General features: G+C 39.3%; 1 protein-coding gene across 1 annotated transcript; it reads left to right on the plus strand.

Moving 5' to 3' along the window:
- The first annotated feature begins 10,314 nt into the window (after positions 1-10,314).
- Positions 10,315-20,947, plus strand: LOC115431084 (multiple epidermal growth factor-like domains protein 11). The gene is made up of 18 exons (XM_030151335.1): positions 10,315-10,369; positions 10,996-11,112; positions 11,219-11,380; positions 11,643-11,861; positions 12,152-12,322; positions 13,510-13,725; positions 14,615-14,793; positions 15,029-15,131; positions 15,250-15,408; positions 15,562-15,724; positions 16,494-16,597; positions 18,162-18,341; positions 18,430-18,651; positions 18,909-19,088; positions 19,170-19,394; positions 20,366-20,515; positions 20,659-20,785; positions 20,839-20,947. Exons 1-18 carry the CDS (start codon positions 10,315-10,317, stop codon positions 20,945-20,947), a joined length of 2,841 nt encoding a protein of 946 aa, XP_030007195.1.
- The last annotated feature ends 12 nt before the right edge of the window (positions 20,948-20,959 follow it).

The following is a 20,959-nucleotide window of genomic DNA, read 5'->3' on the forward strand; positions in this document are numbered from 1 at the left end:
GTATGGATAATAGTGTTAGGTATGATTATGACATCAATATATGTTTGGTTTCACAACAATTGATGTAGTGCCTGCTGAGAAAAAACAACTAAATGTTCATTGTAAATTTTGCTTCCCCACCGTGTGTGTGTGTATATATATATATATATATATATATGTATATATATATATATATATATATATATATATATATATATATATATATATATATGTATATGTATATATGTGTATATGTATATATGTATATATATATATATATATATGTGTATATATATATATATATATATATGTATTATTTTGTTGAAATAGAGGTTCCTGACAAAGTCAAAAAGCCTTGATACAATACACAAATTTCATGTGGTTCATTTATGCATTTAAAACCTAAAATGGGTCAGTGCCAACTCTTAACACAAGGAAGTTTAACCAATTGAATCACCACACTGACTCATTTAATTATATGTCATTCATCACATTCCAACACTGTTCCCTTTCCTTGAATAATTAAAGATGTGTTATGCAGCATTCCATGCATGTCTGTCACACTTAGTTTTAAAGCTAGCTTTCCTCTACTATCTTTACAATTATTTTTCTATCTTGCTCATTGTGACAGCCAATCAATATCTATGTTAAATCGATGAGGCTCTCTCTCTTTAGTCATTTTCTTACAGCCTCTCTCCCTCGTCCCCTCTTCCTCTGTCTTATTTCCCTGTCAGGAGGATTGCCAGCCATGTCTCCCTGGTTACTACTGCGACGCCGTGGGGCTCTCAGTGCCTTCGGGAAAGTGCTGGAAAGGTTTTCTCTGTGTGGAGGGGGCTGATCGTCCTGACCCTGCGTTGAGAGACAGTCGTGGGGGACCATGTCTGAAAGGTCATCACAATTCTAAATTCTCTCATTGGAATATTTTCAAATGGGAGGAAAGTAAACAGGTAGGGGAAGATATTTAGATGGGACATAAAAACATAGGATCTACTACTTCACATGCAAGGAAACAGTTAAAAAAGAAAATGAGAAGCACAGAATTAAGACTAAAATAGCCATAAGCCAGAGCTAGCTTACTGAGCAGGTAAACAAAACAACCTTTTAAGTTAATAGGCCTTCACATAAGCAGCTGCTGTGTTGACACTGGAAATCAAACCTGTCCCCTGTGGATTGTTCACGTCAGTATTTGTGTATATGTGCGTTTCAATGTGCATCTCTTACATGGCTCTTGTCCCTGCATAACCAGGTTATTACTGCTCAGAGGGCTCTGTAGTTCCTCAGCAGTGCCCCCTGGGAACCATCAGTACAGAAGACGGCCAAGCCAGCTGCAGCTTCTGTCCCCAGGGGTAAACTTGCTTATCAGCCACACATGAACATCTATACATTTGTGCATTTAAACATAGTTGATTATTCAAGAACAATAAAGATGCTAGACTTACCATGTTTTTTATGTTTACATGTCTGAACAAGTTTCACGCATCTGTATATAGACTGAAAACACAGATGCAAGTAGGATATAATCATGCTCTCTTACTTTCACCAGAAGACAGAAAGTTAATTATGCCATCCTTGTTTTGGCTGGATAGGTTTTATTGTCCTGTCAGTAGTAATGGTTCTGTGTCTGGAAGTTACGAGTGTCCAGTGGGCCATTATTGTCCGTCCGGGACGTGGTCCAAACACCAGAATCCCTGTCCTGCCGGATCCATCAACCCCCACCGTCGGATGATAGACCTCCAGGACTGTTTACCCTGCCCTCCAGGTCATGCACAATTTACTGCTAATGTCTATGAGCTTCTGTTTGGTTAAGTGGTTGACTTAGGTTGTTCAGTTCTTTGACCTTGACACTAAATTATAATTAAACATTTAATTTGCCATGTAGTACTTCAAAAAGCAGATGTTACATCTCATCAAAGACAAAAGTAACGTAACATTTGTACTGTACCCAGTATTTTAATTGAATGTGCAATAACCTGCTCTACCTCCCAGTACTTTTAATTCAAATGTGCAATAACTTGTTACCGCTCAGTACTATTATTATTATTATTATTATTATTATTATTATTATTATTATTATTACTCTTTCTATAATACTCTATTTTACAAATGTGTATTTGTGCTTGTATGTGCAATAACTGTTTTTTATATGTGTTAGCTGTGTTTGTTTTGTATTTGTCTTTTTTGTCATATCTTTATCTTTTTCTAACTCTGTGACTCAGGGAAACGCACAAGAATTCCAATGTACCTATACTGCTATGTATCTGTGCAAATGGCAAATTAAGTCTATTCTATTCTATTCTATTCTATTCTATTCTATTCTATTCTATTCTATTCTATTCTATTCTATTCTATTCTATTCTGTACTGCATCTTAAGCTGGTGATAAAAAGGACTGTCCAACTGGTGTCCAACTGGTGTCCATTTAACCCATAAAGACCCAGTGCTACTTTAGTGGCAGTTCCCAAATGAATTTTCCTCTAGATTTAATCTTAAGGGATTTATCACCATTTATCATAATATTATCCTCTCTATTTTGCTTCTTTTTTTTTTTTTTTGTGAAAATCAGCTATTTTCTGACATTTAATTCACTGATCATGTACTTTAATCATCATGCTAAGATTACCTTTGCGGGTTATTATACCAAAAACAAAGAAAACTTGAGAAAAAGCCACTTTTTCAGTAAAATATATCATTAACTGAACATAAACTAAATGTCTCCATCCACTGTGATTGATCCAGCTCCATGGGTTTCACTGGTGAATCGATGTTGTAGAAGATGACAGTGTTTCTACTGTATATTCACTATGGAGCCTCTGAACGTCCAAATGGGTCATATCTGATGACCATGAAAAGAATACAAACTGCATTTTACACCAGGTGTTTACATGGATTGATAGGATTAGTGGATCAGCAGGTATTAAATATTTTAGATTAGTACGCTTTTGGACGCTGGAGGATATATGGGTCTTTATGGGTTAATGTGAAATGCTTGTTTTTGTATTCTTGTTATGCAGGACAATCCAGACCATTGTTTCCTCCTCTGAAACTCACTCTGTTCTGTATTACATCAGGCTCATTCTGTAGATCCCGTGGGAAAGGTGTTGCATCAGGCTATTGTAATGCAGGATACTACTGCCTGTCTGGGGCTCGTTCACCCAGTCCAGAAGATGGAGGGATGACAGGTGATAGTTGTCCTCGAGGTCATTACTGTCCCCCAGGCTCCGCAGCACCAGTGCCCTGTCCCCTAGGACGTTACAGCAATGAAACCAAGAACACTCATCTCTCCAACTGCCTCCCATGTCCTTCAGGTTAGCACTATTATATGTGTGTTGCATACACAGATGTTAAACTGTATATCTTTCATCTATCCAAAGACCAATCCTTCATTATATTATTTAATTTATTAATAATGTTCTTTCTCTACACTGTGATTTCATATTTATAACTGCTTAACAATGTTTTTTTTTATTCTCTGTAGGGTTTCTGTGTGTCACCAGAGGGCTCTCTTTCCCTTCTCATATTTGTCCAGCTGGTTCTTACTGTCCAGGAAGAGAAGCCGGTGGTCTCTTGGGTGCTATACCCTGCTCACCTGGAAACATGTGCCCCCCTGGGTCTGAAAGACAGGTCCCGTGCTTGCCAGGGACTTACCAGGATTTTCCTGAACAGGTGAGGAGGATTAGAGTGTATAATATCTTCTGTGCTCGCTAAGAAATATGCCAGCTGTATTATGTCTTACCCAAACAGTTGATGGATAATTGTTCTGTGAGCAGGTCTTAAAAGAAACTGAAGTCCATACACACAGGAGGCTTTCTGAATTAATTAAACAAGAGACATTTATTGACAGTACACGTTTAGAGAACAGATATCACCCAATAGAACAGATTAACCCATTCAGTTCTGGATATACAGTAGTGGAAAAAATTATCAGACCCCCCTTTATTTTCTTCAGTTTCTTGTTCATTTTAATGCCTGGTACAACTAAAGGTACATGTGTTTGGACAAATATAATGATAACAACAAAAGTAGCTCATAATAGTTTAATTTAAGAGTTGATATCTAGCCACTTTCCATGGTTTTCTTGATAATAACCAAACTCCCTTAAGTTCTCACATCACTAGCTGTGGCATTGTACTGACAAAAACAGTGCTTTTAGGCATTTCATGTTTTCTTTTCTGCCTGTTTTAGTCACATGATACACACAGAAGTTAGTACTTGATTGTATAACCATTGTTTTTGATGACTTTTGATGGTCATATTTTTTCCGTGACTGCATGTCATATTTAAATACCATAAGAATCTGTCATGAAGCAAAATATGGCATAATGTCAATGTGTGTGATGATCGTGTTGGGTACAGAATCCTAAATAGCAGCTTTTACTGTGTTGCACCATGTTTTCTAAGGAAGACAGAAACATCATAAATAAACCTGAGTCTGACCTCTGTCCTTTACTCATACTGTAAAACAGTGATGTCTGGAAAAATTCTCATGACATTATATTGGTTGATATACTGAATTGAAAATAATGTTTACTCTGATGGTGGACTAAAGTCAATACTATGACTGAACTGTATGAAATGTGTAGATTTAAGCCTCAAAAAAAAAAAAAAAAAAAAAAAAAAATGTAAAAACATCTCTATATGCTGTTAGCAGTTATGGTTTATGTTCTCAAATACAAGCAAATCAAATGTTGTTGTCCATTAGTTTTAGTGATCAGCTTTACCTTTCCACAGATAGAGTGCATTGAATGTCCAGCTGGGTTTTACTGTGATGGCTCTGTAGATGCTACCACTGGGCTGGTGTCTGGGACTCACACTCCCACACTTTGTCCTAAAGGACAGTACTGCCCACCAGGTAGGACATGATTGTACTGCTTACATTTACATAACTAAGTTTGCGATGTTGACCTGCTTTATTTTAAAGATACATGTATAGAGAGTAATATTGCATGGTTAAAAAAACAACAAATAGAGTGTTGGTGGGGCCTTTAGTTGAATGGTTATGCCAACAGGGTCCAGTCCAGGCAACTTTTGTAACATGTTACTCCCCTCTCCCTCTGCTTTAGTTTCTTTGTCACTGTCAGCTATGAAATGAAGGCAGAAAAACATCCAAAACCAAATAAAAACTAGAAGCACTCTTAGAGCACAGACCTCTGCCAAGGAAGATCAGTGCCCCGGATTTGGATGAAAATTTCAGGAAATGTTGATACTGGCACAAGAAACAAATGATTAAATTTTGGTGGTGACTGGGGGTGGGGGGCACTGATCTGCCTTGGCAGAGGACTGCGCTGTCTTTTCTAGAAAAGCATTCATAGAGCGCAGACCTCCGCCAAGGCACAACAGTGCCCCCCCCCACCCCCACCCCCACCCTCAATCACCACCAAAATTTAATCATTTATTCCTTGTGCCAGTATTAACATTTCTTGAAATTTTCATCCAAATCCATCCATAATTTTTTGAGTTATCTTGCACACAGACGGACAAACCAACCCCAACAAAAACATAACCTCCTTGGCGGAGGTAACAATGCATTTATACAGTAGACAGATGCATTTAAATAACATTCCTGTTTTGTGTGCATACTCAAACAATTGCTGCTACAGTAAATGGCTTACTAATTATGTAAATGGCCATTATAGATGATCAAGATGAGGATGGTCATCATAAACTGTTCTGTGATGTTTAATCCTGGACCATCTGTAGATATTATACGCTATTTATCTACAGGAACACAGTCTGGTGTAGCATTCCCATGCCCAGCTGGCACCTTCAGCAACCAGATGGGCTTGTCCAATAAGTCGGGCTGCGAGCTCTGCCCTCCAGGGAGATACTGCAGTTCCTCCGGACTAGCTGCTCCCTCTGGGGACTGTTCCCCTGGGTAAACACAGGCAAACTGAGCACGCTCACTGAAAGACTATGAGAGATATGAACGACATGACATCCTGTCTCTGTTTAATTCTGTCTTCCTTTCTATAATTAAACTTCCCTCCTGTTCTGCCTTTCTGCTTGTCTTTCTCATCTATCATTTCCCACATCCCCCCTCTCCATCTTCTCTGTCCTCATCATTTCTCTGGCCCTAGTTACCTTTGTATCCAAGGCTCTGTGTCTGCTCAGCCAGAAGAAGGCCCAACAGGAGGTCTTTGCTCTGCAGGGTCCTACTGCCCTGAGGGTACCAGCTACATGCTTCCCTGCCCTGTTGGAACCTTCAGCACCACAGAGGGTGACAAGTAACACTGAATTACTACACCACTACCTACCGGTGACATTTAACATAATGGAGTAATCTAAATGAACTACACGGGATTGTTAATGGCTCAGCATGTATGTATGGATTTTAGGGAGATTTTAGGTGATGCAATTACAGAAGTGGTGGGTCTTTCATGTTTTTTTTAGTGGTCGCTGTATGGGCGGGTGAAGCTAGAGGCATTATTTTGTTTGCATTCTGTAGCTTTACTACAAGCTCCAACTAACTTTTTATATTAAATCAAAGAAACCCTCTTCTGTGTTAAAGGGGTCATATTTTGCTAAATCCGCTTTTATTAGTCTTTGGTACATTTATTTGTGTATTTGGACCCTAATAGTTCATAAAGTTCGAATTTGAACCCTCCAGGTGCTGCAAAGCTATCTTTATATTCATTTTGGCCAAAAAACAAGTGGATTCCTACAACCTGTTTCAAATCCTTCTTGATGTGTGATGTTTTATAACTAGTTATGTCACAATATTTGCACATACAAGGTCAAAACTTCCGACAAACTTTTCTCCGAGTATGACATTATTGTTTGTCAGCAGCAGCGGTTGTAGTCCATACTGAAAATATGTCCAAACTTCGAACCGATTACCTCAAATGTTCAGTTGTTGGTTGTATTAACGAACGCAAGTGGCTGAACAGGACAGAAAGCACAGTCAGCAACCTGGAGTGGCTGGGGCGTGAAGTGACTCATTTGCATTTAAAGGGCCAACCCTCAAAACGACCTTTCTGGTGTCATTACTCAGAAATAGGGTTGAAGATGGACCTGTGGAGTTGAATTAATGAAGAATTCAGACCCAAGCATAGCATTTACAGTTTATGTAGACCACAGGGAAATGATTTAAAATGCACAATTCCATTTAAAAAACAAAACAAAAGATCACTCCTTTAAAATGAGAGTTGAAAAGTTGAATTGTATATATTATGTTTTTGCTTTTCCAGGGGCACAGTCTATAGATGCATGCCAGCCCTGTTTGCCTGGCCATTATTGTGCCGAGGTTGGCCTTTCCTCTCCATCTGGCCTCTGTAAGCCTGGATTTTATTGTACAGAAGGATCTAGAACCTCCACACCTCAGGGTAATATCACAAGGAGCACGCTTCATCTTTCTGCCCTTTTGTTGAGTTAATACATGCAGGGAAATATGTTGTTATTTTAGAAATGGTATTTGGAAAGTGCAGACGAAAGCAAATCAGTCATGAGGGTAAAATGTTCTTTTACAATGCTTGTTTTTGGATCACACGTTATCATCGCCTTTGACTCCACGGCACAGGAAAGGAGAGCTGCTTTCTCTTTGTTTTACTTTTCTCTTTGGGGTAGCACAAATGGCTCTGGCCTTTTAGTCCACTCACTAATCTAATCAGTAATGACAACCAATAAAGGTCTGTTGTCTCAGTTACAGAGGATGCCACATCTCCATCCCCACTTCCTCATTCAACCCCGGGTCAGTTTCATGGTGATGTGTGTCCTGCGGGCCACTATTGTCCTGAAGGCAGTGCAAACCCAAGCCCCTGTCCTCCAGGTACCAAGAACACATGTTGGTCTGTCTGAAAATTCTTCATGTTTGCATGTATCATGAATGGCTGCTCAACTGTAGTATCCTGTCATGTCTGTTAAAGAACTATGACCTCTTGATTTTATTGCATAGTTTCAGAAGGAGTATACAGTGCCATAAAACCCCCAGAGGTACAGTATAGTGGTTTAATGTATCTACAACTTCAGAGGAGGTTGTAAAACCAAATGGGAGCCTAATAAAACTGCCGTAATGGCAGGCTAGCTACTTAACCAAGTGAATAAATGGAGCCATCAATTTTGTGCACAAATGACATAGTTATGCTATGGCCCTTTCTTAAGTGTGTGTGTCTGTATCATGAGGTATGTGAGACGGAGCGTGGGAGTTATTTTTACTCGCCTCATAATTTGTCTCCTCCATACAGGCACTTTCCTAGGGAGGACTGGGGCTGAATCCGAGGCAGACTGCGAAACTTGTTACCCGAGTTCCTACTGCCCCTCCTGGGCTCAGACATCTGCTGACCTCCTCTGCCCCCCAGGGTGGTTCTGCCCATCAGGTTCCGTTTCTGGTCATCAGTCAGGTACAGAGCACATCATTAGGGGTCAGTTCAGGTTTAACCAGGGTAGTCTTTGCAATTCATCATTTAGTTTCTCTCCTCAGTGGTGTTTAATCAAGCACAGAAAGTCTGGTTTCTGAATTGTAAGCCATGAAATACACCGAGCGGGTTCAGAGCATCGGGTCTGATTGAATATTTACAATGAAGGGCAAAGGGGACAAGACAAAAGAAAAAGCTATTATTTTGAAGCAAAACAACAAAGTACATGATGTATCGAATGAATATTAGTAGTGTCAATAAACGGTATGTTTCAAGTCAGAACAGGTCAGAAGAGTTAATGTTATTTATTGTTATTCATTTTGTTACCTCAAGCATGTTGTAATAACTTTCATTCAGCTTATTTTCTGTCAGATTTTCACCCTTAAAGACCTAGACCTATATTTTGGAATGTCCATAGGAATTTGCGATTTCATCACCATTTATTCTAATCCAGTTATTGTCCTGATCATGTAGATGTTCATTTAAGTTCAGAGCACCTTCAAAGGTTATTATATCAGAACAGAAAACTGAGGAAAAAGTGACTTATTCATCAAAATATAACATTAAGTGAACATAAAAACAAGCATCTATAACCCCTGTCATGTGTCAAACTACATAGGTTTTATTGGTGTATCAAAGCTGCAGAAGATGATGGTGTTTCCATGTTCACTGCACAAATGCACATAGATATGGATCATATCTGATGATGCTGAAAAGTTGTGAAAATGGATTTTACCTGAATTATTTCAATGTATTGACAGGATTAGTGGGTTAAAAATTTTGCAACATTTTATATCAGTAGATGCTTTTGGACCAACAGTGGGATTAGTAGTCAACACTAGTTCCAGTTACAAACGGTTTTTCACACCAAAATCCATTTTATGTATCCTTCGGGTCTCCCAAATAAATTGGCAGTATATTTTCAAAGTTCATGTAATATAATATTGCATTAATGTTTTCTTGCCAGCAGTCTTTATTTCTCTGCTTTTGTTGTGTTTTGGTGCATGTTCATCCTTCTGCGTCGTGATTATACAAATAAAACTGCTTTGCTTGTGGCTCAACCTGAGATTGAACGCTCCAGAGTACATTTTAATTTTGTAAGTGCTAACCCTGTTCTGTGAGGTGTTGAATTGTGAGTGATCCGCTGTTCAGCTGGTGCTATGAGCGTGAGAGTCTCATCAATTACTTTACAAGCTCGACTTCGTGTGTACAGCGAAGGTAATTTTATGCATCGTGTGAGTTTTCCACATACTCCTATATAACATGAGCACCTACAGATTCTTTGAAAGGATCCTTGTCTTCCTGTGCCTTTTCTTGAGAAGACGTTTTGCTAATTTGAGCATGAAATGGCCCAGAACCTATAAATAGTCACAAGCTCATTGCTGGTAGAGACAGGGTACCTGCTGCCGAGCTCGCTTTCTCTCCTCCCTCCTCAGGAACAAATGCTGCACTTTGTGTTATTACTTTGTTTCGGTGTTACCAGAGCTGAATAATATGTCAAGAAATCATGTCAGTCGTTTTGACAGATGTCATTCTGATGAGACGATAAGTGATTTTTGACTAAAATATGACTGCTATGATAAATGGTGATGTAAATTTTGCCCGAGTCTGTACCAAACAAGCATGTCTGCCATTTAGAGACTATGATTTGTAGGTCAGGGAATCTCTTAAACATCACAGTGCACCATTTATAATGGTAGGATTTCACACATTTTACATTTATCAAAAAATGCAGCTCCTGCAAATAGGATATATTACACTTGTTTGTATCGTAATTTCACTAGTATGTCTGTTAAGTGTTCAGCTCTATATTGCAGTACATTAATGAAATACACAGCCTGACAAAAAAAAATCATCATCTGGACTGAACTCAGCATATAACAAAGATCCCTCCACTGGGCAGAGGCAACTATGTAACTGATACAGTGAATAGGTTCTCATTTCTTAAACAAACACCATTTTGATAGAAATGATTAGACTGTGTTTCGATGAAAAAGGAGGAGAGGTGGATGAAGAGATTACCCATCATCCCTAGTGCCTACAGTATAAACCTATAGGGGCAGTGTTATGATCTGAGGTTGGTCAGGTGTAGGTTCATCTATGCTGTGTCCATAAAATGAGGTCAGCTTAATTTGAATATACTAAATGACGGGGTTTGAACACCAGTGGATTTTTTTCTTCCCTGATGGCACAGACTATTCCAAGATGACAATAGCAGGATTCATGAGGCTTATATTATGAAAGAGTGGTTCATTGAGCATGAAATATTATTTTCACACATGGACTGCCTGGCACCAAAGAGTCCAGACCTGAACCCCACTGAGAGTCTTTGGGATGTGCTGAAGACTTTATCAGTGGTCCCTCTCTCCCATTATCAATGTATGATCTTGAAGAAAAATGAATGCAACTCTGGATGGAAATAAATGCTTTGACATTTATTGCATGCATTAGAAAAGCACTGTGTGGCATAAACAATGCCATAAAGAATGCCTCCTGTAATCAGAGTTGAAGGTGGTCCAATGAAATATTGTATGCATGGTCAGACAGTGCATATTAGCCATGCTTGCTTTGGTGAAACATTACCAACTGAATAGATTAAAAACCATATTGTAAACAAGGATAGATTACAGTCTAAACTTTTCTTGACTGTTTACTCAACTGTGTCACAGGATCCCAGTGCCCACCGGGGCATGCTTGCCCATTTGGTAGTGCTGAACCGTACATCTGCAGTCCTGGCACTTATCAGTCTTCATTTGCACAGTCCACTTGTAACACCTGCCCACCAGGTAATTTCAAATGCATGTGCACACTCCAATTCTTTACAAATCTGTGTACAAAGAAACAAAGGGGAACTGATGCCTATTATAAAATAAGACGCACTGCCTTGGTCAGGTTTCTACTGTATGGAGGGGTCGTCTGTTCCATCCCCATGTCCAGTGGGCACTGTCAGTTCCTCAGCTGGAAGGACGTCCCAGACTGACTGTTCCCTCTGCCCCCCTGGCTTCTTCTGTAACAGCAGTGCTCTGACAGAGCCGTCTGGACCCTGCAGCCCAGGTCTGACAGTTGACTACAATCATCAGGATTTATGTCCAATAACAGATATAGAAATGCCTTTTTCCACTGTAACATTGTACAAGGCCACATTTTTCCTGAATAATGTGGTTCCACTGTTTTGGAACTCAAATATTATGTTGTGAGTTTGCCTTCATGTTGTGGCTTTTGCATTTTATTCAACCTGTCTCAGCCACCAAACATTCTACACTGTAGATGTTGCAATGTTCTCAGTGAATGTCTAACCACATCTACTATCAAACAGGGCATTTTTGTTCCCGGGGATCCACTGAGCCCTCCCCTGTCTCCCAGCCTTATGGAGATGTGTGTCCCATTGGACACTTTTGTCCTCAGGGAAGTGAGTCACCCACTCCATGTCCTAGTGGCGGCTTCCTTCCAGAGCCTGGGGCTTCCTCCTCCTCTCATTGCCGCCCATGCCACCCAGGGAAATATTGCCACAGTCCTGGAGCATCACAGCCCACAGGTGAGGGGTTCCACAATTAGTCAATGCTATCATTTCTTAATATATGTAGTGTACTAATTGTGTAGCTCTGATTATGTCATTTTTCACCTGTGCACCATTACTAACAACAGGTTTAGGAATTACACAGTACATCTTCTATTATTCTGATTCAGCACACAGCTTACGTTTTTATTTTAATGCAAATTAGAAATAATTAAGTTGAACTGAATGGCAGTTCAGTAATTAACTGGGTACTATATATCACATTTAATTTAGTGCTGATTCAATTCTGGTTAATCCGTTTGTTTTAGGCCTGTGTTTTGCTGGTTTCTTCTGTACTGGGGGAGCAGATAACCCCACACCCAGAGCCAACACGTCTTCATTCATTTGTCTCCGTGAAATACTGGACTTTTATACCGCAAAGACAGATGACACCATCTGGATGCACAATGCGTCCTGCTTCGATAACTCCAGTAATTCTGGTAATGTATGGCTTTCTTCAGTTTGTAATAACACAGTAAATGTTTCATTTGAAAGGGCAGTAGATCAACCTCTTTCAGACTAATTCAACTAGAATGTGAAGCCCTATGTGTGTGTTCCACAAATTGCCAGCCTTTTGGTTTGACCTTCCCCTGAAGTGTTTTACAATTAATCATTGCTTTACAATGTTACATTTTGAAACAGTACCCTACGGCCGACAGTCAAAACTGTTAAATCATATAAAGTGTGCAAAGACAGAAGAGTTGCTCCTCTGTGAAACAAAATATATTACCTTTTTCTTTACTTCTTTGCTTTGCTTATGTTTTATCTGCTCTGTTGTATTATCGGGGAAGACATCAGCTGGATCGAAGAGGTAACAGCGCCACAGGCAGATTCAGACAGTATTGTGAGTCACCCACCACCATGTCTCAAGAGTCCACATTATGCATGTACACTCTACAAAGGAGACATGTGTCCTGAGGGTAGGTAAATCCTGGCAGTGAACTTGTGCATTCAATGTGATACTTTGTTCATTCCCTCAGGCACCAACATTATCTTCTCTTGTTCATGACATGGCACTTCTAGTTACGATAATTGGTGTGACATATGACTGATTTCAACTTATCTGTCAGCTCTGTACAGCATATTCAGTCTTTACTATGACTTCGCTTGGTTTTAGGTACTGAAAAAATAATGACTAGGATGTTTCAAGCAGCGTAATGTGGTGTGAAAAATGAATGCCAGGGTTTATCATATATGGTCAGTCTCATAAATAAGTCATGAATTAGATCCAGAAAAGCTTTTAAGAAATGTATTACCCATGATAAAAATATTTTCATCAGACTCTTAGAAGTGTTCAACTGTGGAGAGGTAGTTTATTTTCACAGGTGAACCTTAGTCTTAGATTTAATACCTGAAAGCCTGGATAGTGGAATTAGAAGTCCTTTTCAAGGAGATACAGATGGCTGACTGATCATCTAGAAACAGATTAAAATCCTTGTAGGAAAGTAATAAATGCCCTTTAAAACACTCGATGAGTTAATTGCAGCTAGAGAAACTATGAGAATGAAAAGTTCAGAGTTTTAAAGCATGCATTTGAGGCTCCTTAGAATGGTAATGCACTTGATTGAATTTTTCTCCTGAAATGGATTTAATTGCTATGGATTCAATTTGTGCGGCTATTTCACAGGTTTTTACTGTCCCCTGGGCTCAGCTTATCCCCACCCCTGCGAGGCTGGATCTTACTGTAACCGCACAGGCTTAGATGCCCCAGCGGGTCCCTGTTCTCCAGGGTACCACTGCCCCAGAGGCTCCATAGACCCCCATGCTACCCCTTGTCCCAGAGGACACTACTGCCCCCTTGGTACTCCTGTCCCTCTACCTTGTCCAATTGGAAACATGAAAAGTAAGTATATACACTATTATATACTATTACACATTGTTACTTACACATCAGTAATGAGATGAGATTTATGTACATGAATCCATGGATTTTTTTCTCCCAGTTCACTCAGATAATTAAAAATAATCAATGCCCACTCGGGTTGACCTTACAGTTTACACCCAGAGCTTCCAAAGGTTTATTCAGTTAGTGCAAAAAACCATGAGCCCTTCTGTTGATATAATATGCTAGTCAGAATCACTTCCGAGCACCCAGCACCTACTGCTATACTGATATTTACGCATATTTAAGATGTTATATTTTGCAGTCTGTAATAGCTGGAGTCAGGCAGTAATATGAAAATTGTTTGATACTATAGTTCAAGACAAATCCCTTTCATTTTGTCAACCATGAATTTTAATCAGAAACAAAGATGATTACAAAACTGAGAACTGCAGCACCTTCTCCAGTTTGTTGCAGTCAGTTTTTCCTCAAAATGTCCTTACACGAACTAGTACGTCTTTGCAGTTCAGTCATGCAGAGAACTATAAAAACTTCCATTCAAGCCCCTTTCTTTCCCTTGGGCGTGTATGAATAATTTCAGTAACAAAGTGGTATAATTGTGTAATTGTATTCTTGTCTCACGGCGAACAACCCAAATCCTATTAAAGTGTGCCGTAGCTCCTTTGTATGGTTATGAATTTGAAACTGATGAGGGAATAGGTATGTATTTTGCATCAGATTAACATATTTATTTTTGTGGTTTCATTACATCAATATGCAAAGTAATTTGGAGAATGTTTTCACAGACAACACTTAAATAGCTGCATCAACAAATAAAAGAACCTTAAAAGCACATTGATTTAGTGAATTTAATTTCTTTTGATAATGAATATCTGAATCTGTTTACCAGGCTCTTATGGTGGATTTACAGAAGGGGCATGTCAGCCGTGTCCTCCAGGTCATTACTGCAGCCAGAGTGGCATGGCTGAGCCAAGTGGCCAATGTGCAGAAGGCTACTACTGTCCCGAGGGACAGAGCTTTCAGAGTCCACAACAACATGTCTGCTCAGCAGGACATTATTGTAAGAAGGTCAGCCAGTTTGAGTCCTCAAGCTATTGTCAGTCATTGTTGAATATGGAATTTGATTTCACTGCATTATCCTCTCCTTGACTTTTATTCTGCAATGACAAATGCACTGTTTTCTTTCAGGTCTCGGTCCCCTTCCTGGTTTATGTCTATGTCCACCGTTATTGTTGCAACCCTGATTGATGCATGTGATTCCCCAGATATAATGTCTAATAAAAGAAATTAATGTCTGCTTCAGGGGAGTGCCATGGAGTCAGCCTGTCTTCCAGGCAGCTACCAGCAGAGACAGGGCCAGGGCAGCTGTGAAACATGCCCTCCTGGTTTCTATTGTCAAGATCAAGGTAAAGCTGATGGGCGGACAAATTGCTGGATGGTAAAGCATTTAACAACTGAGAACACAAGTGCAATAAATACTCCCCAAATCAATATTTCCTTTTGTATTCTTTATCTCCTCTTCAGGAATGATTGTTCCACTGCCATGTGAGAGAGGTTTTTATTGTCCTGGTGGATCAGTTAATCAACACGCCTGTCCAGCAGGGACTTACGGAAACATGTCAGGGCTGATTGAGAAGAGGCAGTGCTCACTTTGTGACCCTGGGATGTACTGCAAAGGAGAAGGTACAATCAATGCACCTCCTAAAACCAGTTGGATATATGTACTTCTTACAGGTCACATGCTGCTGGTGATTTAGAGACAATCATAAATAAACTGCTGTTCTGATACTGAGGGGACTGTAATTGAAACTTTCTTCCAACCACGTTCTTTTAAAGGGAGGACTTCTCCCATCGGCCCATGTGCTGCAGGGTTTGTTTGTGTGGGTGGAGCCTCTGAACTGTCTCCATCTGACAATCTGACTGGCTACCCTTGTCCTCCTGGATTCTTCTGCCCTGTTGGGACAGCTGTACCTAAACCATGTCCAAAAGGAACATACAGGTTAATGTACTGCGACATTCTTAATAAGGCTTTTATATCACATCAAAGATTATGATAGACACAATTTAATACACAGTATATTTGAGCAATTACATTAGAGCTACATTATTTGTACTTTATAAATAGTAAACCTTGCAGACTGTGTAGATACTTGTCAGTTTTAAGATACATTTATTTGCATATATGCAAGCAAAGGTAGTTCATCTATGGATTTTGATTGTGTAACAAATAAAAAAAAATGTGTAATAAACTATATAATGTACATAAATTACTGTCCAAAGGCTACAGGCCGCCATTAGGTTTGCTGGTTTAGTAAAATTATGACTACACAGATGTATTTCTCAGTCCCTGTATTAAGATACAATCTGGATATATGGGAAGTATGTACGGTATTAAAAACAAAAGTTTCACAGATAAAAACAGCTTCTATAAACCAAAGTGATCATATTTAGTGTGATTTTCCTTTGCACTGAACGTATTTTAGCCCAATTGTTCAGACAACATGAGATTTATGGCATTAATTTTCTCATGTTTTATACCAGGTTTCATTCAATACATGTCATGGGGTCAGGGGTCACTACATAGTGACTTTAACCTTTAATGAATAAATAGAATCAAATACGCATGTTCATTTCAGCCCTGCAAAAATAGCAAAGCTAAAGGAGCCTAAGACTTTTGCACAGTACAATATGAAAGCTGAAACCATCCTAGTCATGCAAGACTGTTCCCATTTTTCTTTGAACTTTATCGTGATTTTATCATATGACAGTGAGCAGACCGGGCTTGTGGATGAGTCTCAGTGTTGTAGCTGCAGTCCTGGTTTCTACTGTTCAGAGACTGGCCTCTCTACAGTGTCTGGACCCTGTCTGCCAGGTTAGAAAATAAATCTAGCTACAGTTATCATAAGTAATCACCCCCTTGGATGTTTTACCCTTTAATTGCTTTCATAAATCAATCATTGTCTATAATGTTTGGAAATATTGGAAAAAAACCACTAATGTCAAAGTGAAAATAGATTTCTACAGAGTAATGTCAATGAAACAAAATATATTTTTAAAAAAATTGTTTGCATAATTACTCACCCGTTTTTAAATGTAATGGTCTATTCATTATAGGTCCATCCAATTGGTGCCGATCATCTCATAATTAGTGAAATGAGGATCACCTGAGTGGTGTGGGTGTGTCTCAAGTGATCGAGGTATAAAACACCTGTGTCGTATTCCTGACTACCATTACACCACGAAGACAGAAGAACACTCCAAGCAACTCAGGGAAAAGGTTATTAAAAAGTACAAGTCAGGGGATGGATACAAAAATTTCCAAGGCATTGAACATCCCCTGGAATTCAGTGAAAAAAAAAAAAAAAAATCAATTATCAACAAATGGAGGGAATATAGCACGTGTGAATCTGCCTAGCTCAGGTTGTGCTCATAAACTTTATGGGTTCTTCACCGCTCAAAGCTTTGTCTGATGGTCAAAAAGCTCAATTTTGGTCTCATCAGAACAAAGAACCTTCTTCCACTTGACCATGGAGTCTTCCACATGCTTTTTGGCAAACTATAGTCGAGATCTAATATGAATTTTCTTCTACAGTGGCTTCCTCATCTCCACTCTCCCATAAAACCTTGAGCGGTGAAGAACCTGGGCAGCAGTTACTGTATGCACAGTCTGTCCCATCTCAGCAGCTGAAGCTTGTATCTCCTTCAGACTAGTCGTAGGGGTCTTGGTGGCTTCTCTCACTTGTCTCCTATTTGCACAGTCACTCAGTTTACAAGGATGGGCTGATCCAGGCAAATTCACATGTGCCATATTTCTTCCATTTCTTGATGACTGATTTGACTGAACCCCAGAGGATGTTCAGTGCCTTGGAATTTTTTTTTTTTCTATCCATCCCCTGACTAGTACTTTATAATAACCTTTTCCCTGAGTTGCTTGGAGTGTTCTTCTGTCTTTATGGTGTAACAGAAACCAGGAATACTGACCAACCAGTCTGTGGAACCCCCAGACACAGGTGTTTTATACCTCAGTCACTTGAGACACACCCACACCACTCAGGTGATCCTCATTTCACTAATTCTAAAACTAAAGACTATTGGCACCAATTGGATGGACCTTTATTGAAATAGACCGTTACATTTAAAAGGGGGTGAATAATTATGCAAACAATTATTTTTCTTTATATATTTTTGTTTTTGACATTTGTAGAAATCTGTTTTCACTTTGACATTAAAGGGTTTTTTCTAATACATTTTTGTGTGAAAAAGGCCACATTTTATTGCCCATGATTGATTTATGAAAGGAATAAAAGGGTAAAAGATCCAAGGGGGTGAACACTTATGATAGGCACTGTAAGTACTCCAGAGTGACACATTATACCTTTAATATCTTTTAGTATGCACATGAAGTTTATGTTTCTAAGAGTGTTGTTTCTCCACAGGTTTCTACTGTTTAGAGGGATCCCAGACTGCCACTCCAGTGTCCAGTGCATCTGGAGGAGTTTGTCCAGCAGGTCACTACTGTGTAGAGGGCAGCAGTGTACCCTCACCCTGTCCGTCTGGCTCTTACCAGAATGACACCGGAGGAAAAAGCATAGAAGACTGCAAACCTTGCCCTATTGGTAAGTAAAAATTTACTGAATCAAAATAAAAAAAAAAAACAAAAAACATCATCCTCTGTTTCCTTCACTGTTTAAATGTCTTTTTCAGGCCAGTTCCAGGCAGCGTCAGGGCAGAACCAGTGTAATCTGTGTCCCCCTGGATTCCACTGTCAGGACCTAAATTCCAGTCCCAGTGAGGGGGGCTCCAGTGGACTCTCTAGTCCTGTACCCTGCCCACCTGGATACATCTGTCCCAGTGACAGCACAGACAGCCAGCCTCTTCCCTGCCCCAAAGGCACATACAGCCCTAACCCAGGTTTAACCACAACAGGTGAAAAAAAAAACAAAACAATGCAATAAAACAGAACAAATCAATATGTAATTTTTTTTTATGTATATAAGGAATGTAATTAGAAGATTGATTATAAATTTGAGTACTTTTAATCTAATTTTGGCCATGAAAAAGAAAAAAAACAAACACATTTTTAAGTGATCTCAGTTGGCCTTTATTGCATTTAATGTAATTATAAATGCATGATTTCTTAAATTTTTTTATTCTCAGACTCATGTCCCCTGTCTTGTTTACAGGTGAGTGCCTAGTGTGTCCAGCAGGTCAGTTCTGTGGCTCTGAAGGTTTGGTAGAACCATCCGGACCATGTGACTCTGGATACCTCTGTCTGATGGGCGCCATGGTACCCAACCCTACTGACAACAGAACCGGATCTCTGTGTCCACCTGGAATTTTCTGCATGGATGGGCTCCGAGCAGGTACACGGAACTAAAGTCCTCGCGTTATAAAAACAATCTGCATTTATGTTTCCATTTAAAATTAAATGTGTGTTGGTACAGATGGTAAAATGTATTTGACCATGTTTAAGGCGATTGCTGGGCAGGATATTTTTGTGACTGGGGATCTAGCAAAGCAGATGCAGCTCTTTGCCCAGCTGGATTCTTCTGCCCTGCTGGAACACCAGACCCCATACCGTGTCCTGCAGGAACATTTAGCTTTGGAAGAGGAAATACACAACAAGACAACTGCACCACCTGTACAGCTGGACACTACTGTCAAAGTGGGTAACACTGAGAAGAAGAGAAGCAAAATCTAAGATCAGGATTCAATTACTTTGTATTATGGGTTTTTTTGGATAAAGTTATTATTATGAAAATACTGAAAGGCTAAAAGAGCTAATTAGGCCGTCAACCTCTGAACAGGTGAATATTTAATTTAATGGAACAATGAATTAATGAGTCATTCTACTTCTGGTATGATTATAATCATATTCCTCCATGCTTATTAATTCCTTTTTTAAATCCTACATTTTCTTTGCTGATGTGAATTGCAAATAATGACATCAAATTCATTTGTCTATCATGCTGGAGAATAATTACCGGTCCGAAGGGTAGATTCATTTCGTGAATAAAGATGACACAATTGCAACATACATTTTTTTGTTTTTTTTTTCAGATTTAAACCCTATCCCAAACATACACACACATAAGAATCAGACCAATAGCGACTGGTATCAATGAAATTGTATCTCTTTTTTTAATTTTATTTTTTATTTTATTAATTTGCACATCATAGACAGCAAGAGAAAAAAAAATCATGCAAGTAACACCATTGCGCAGGAGAGGATAGAAGCCAAAGCAGGCTTATGTAAATATCTCCCCGGAAGTAAACAATGCACAGGAAAAAAAAAAAAGAATTAAAAATACTATATAACTGTAATAATCTAAAGTAAAAACAATAGAAATACAAATCAAATGATATACAGCCTTACATTTTTTGTAAATTAGAGTCTTTTTTCAGATGCTTTTTAAACAATGAAATGTTCTTAATGTTACTAGGGGATTATTACATTCAAATGACTAATAAAACTGAGATGGGACATGTTAGTGGGAGAATGGGTGCAGCCATCATAAGTTATATCCCCTCTTAGTTCATCTGATCATCTGACTTTTCAGTGTCACAGTATTCGGAGTTAAAGTTGTTAGTTTAATCAGTGTCATTTGATCCACTGCATTGGCCTGTATTTGTGTCCTAGGTGAAGGTACTGTTCAGCCCACACTGTGTCCTGTTGGATACTATTGTCCTGCAGGACTTAAAGTAGGTCTAGAATTCCCCTGCCCACCTGGTACTCTACAGAATCAGCTCGGTTCCTCCAGTCCTGACGCCTGTGTGCCCTGCCCCGCTGGTATGACAAGAACTAATGACGTCTACGTGTCCATAAATGTGTTTTGTTTTTTTTGTTTTTTTTAAGAATTAGCATTTCTTTAAATAATCATACATGTATGTGTCTTTCATCTGTAATGACATTTGTTTTTGCTTTTCCTATAGGAATGTTCTGCTCTTATCCTGGTCTGTCTGAGCCTACGGGGCTGTGTGAGGCAGGATATTTCTGTCCTGCTGGATCTACAAGCTCTAATGAGGTTATCCGTACCTCTGTACAGACACTGAATGATAAGTGATACCAGCTGATCAGTGTTGTCATGCTTGTATGTTTTTTCTCTTTCTCAGGGGAATTACACTGAAAGTCAACTATGCCCTTCAGGCCATTACTGCCCACCAGGGACTGGCCACCCACTCCCCTGCCCTGCGGGCTCGCTCTCCATCTCCCCAGGACTGAAGGGAGTTGAGG

The sequence above is a fragment of the Sphaeramia orbicularis genome, chromosome 13 (genome assembly GCF_902148855.1).
Source record: "Sphaeramia orbicularis chromosome 13, fSphaOr1.1, whole genome shotgun sequence".
In the NCBI taxonomy this organism is placed as follows: Eukaryota; Metazoa; Chordata; class Actinopteri; order Kurtiformes; family Apogonidae; genus Sphaeramia; species Sphaeramia orbicularis.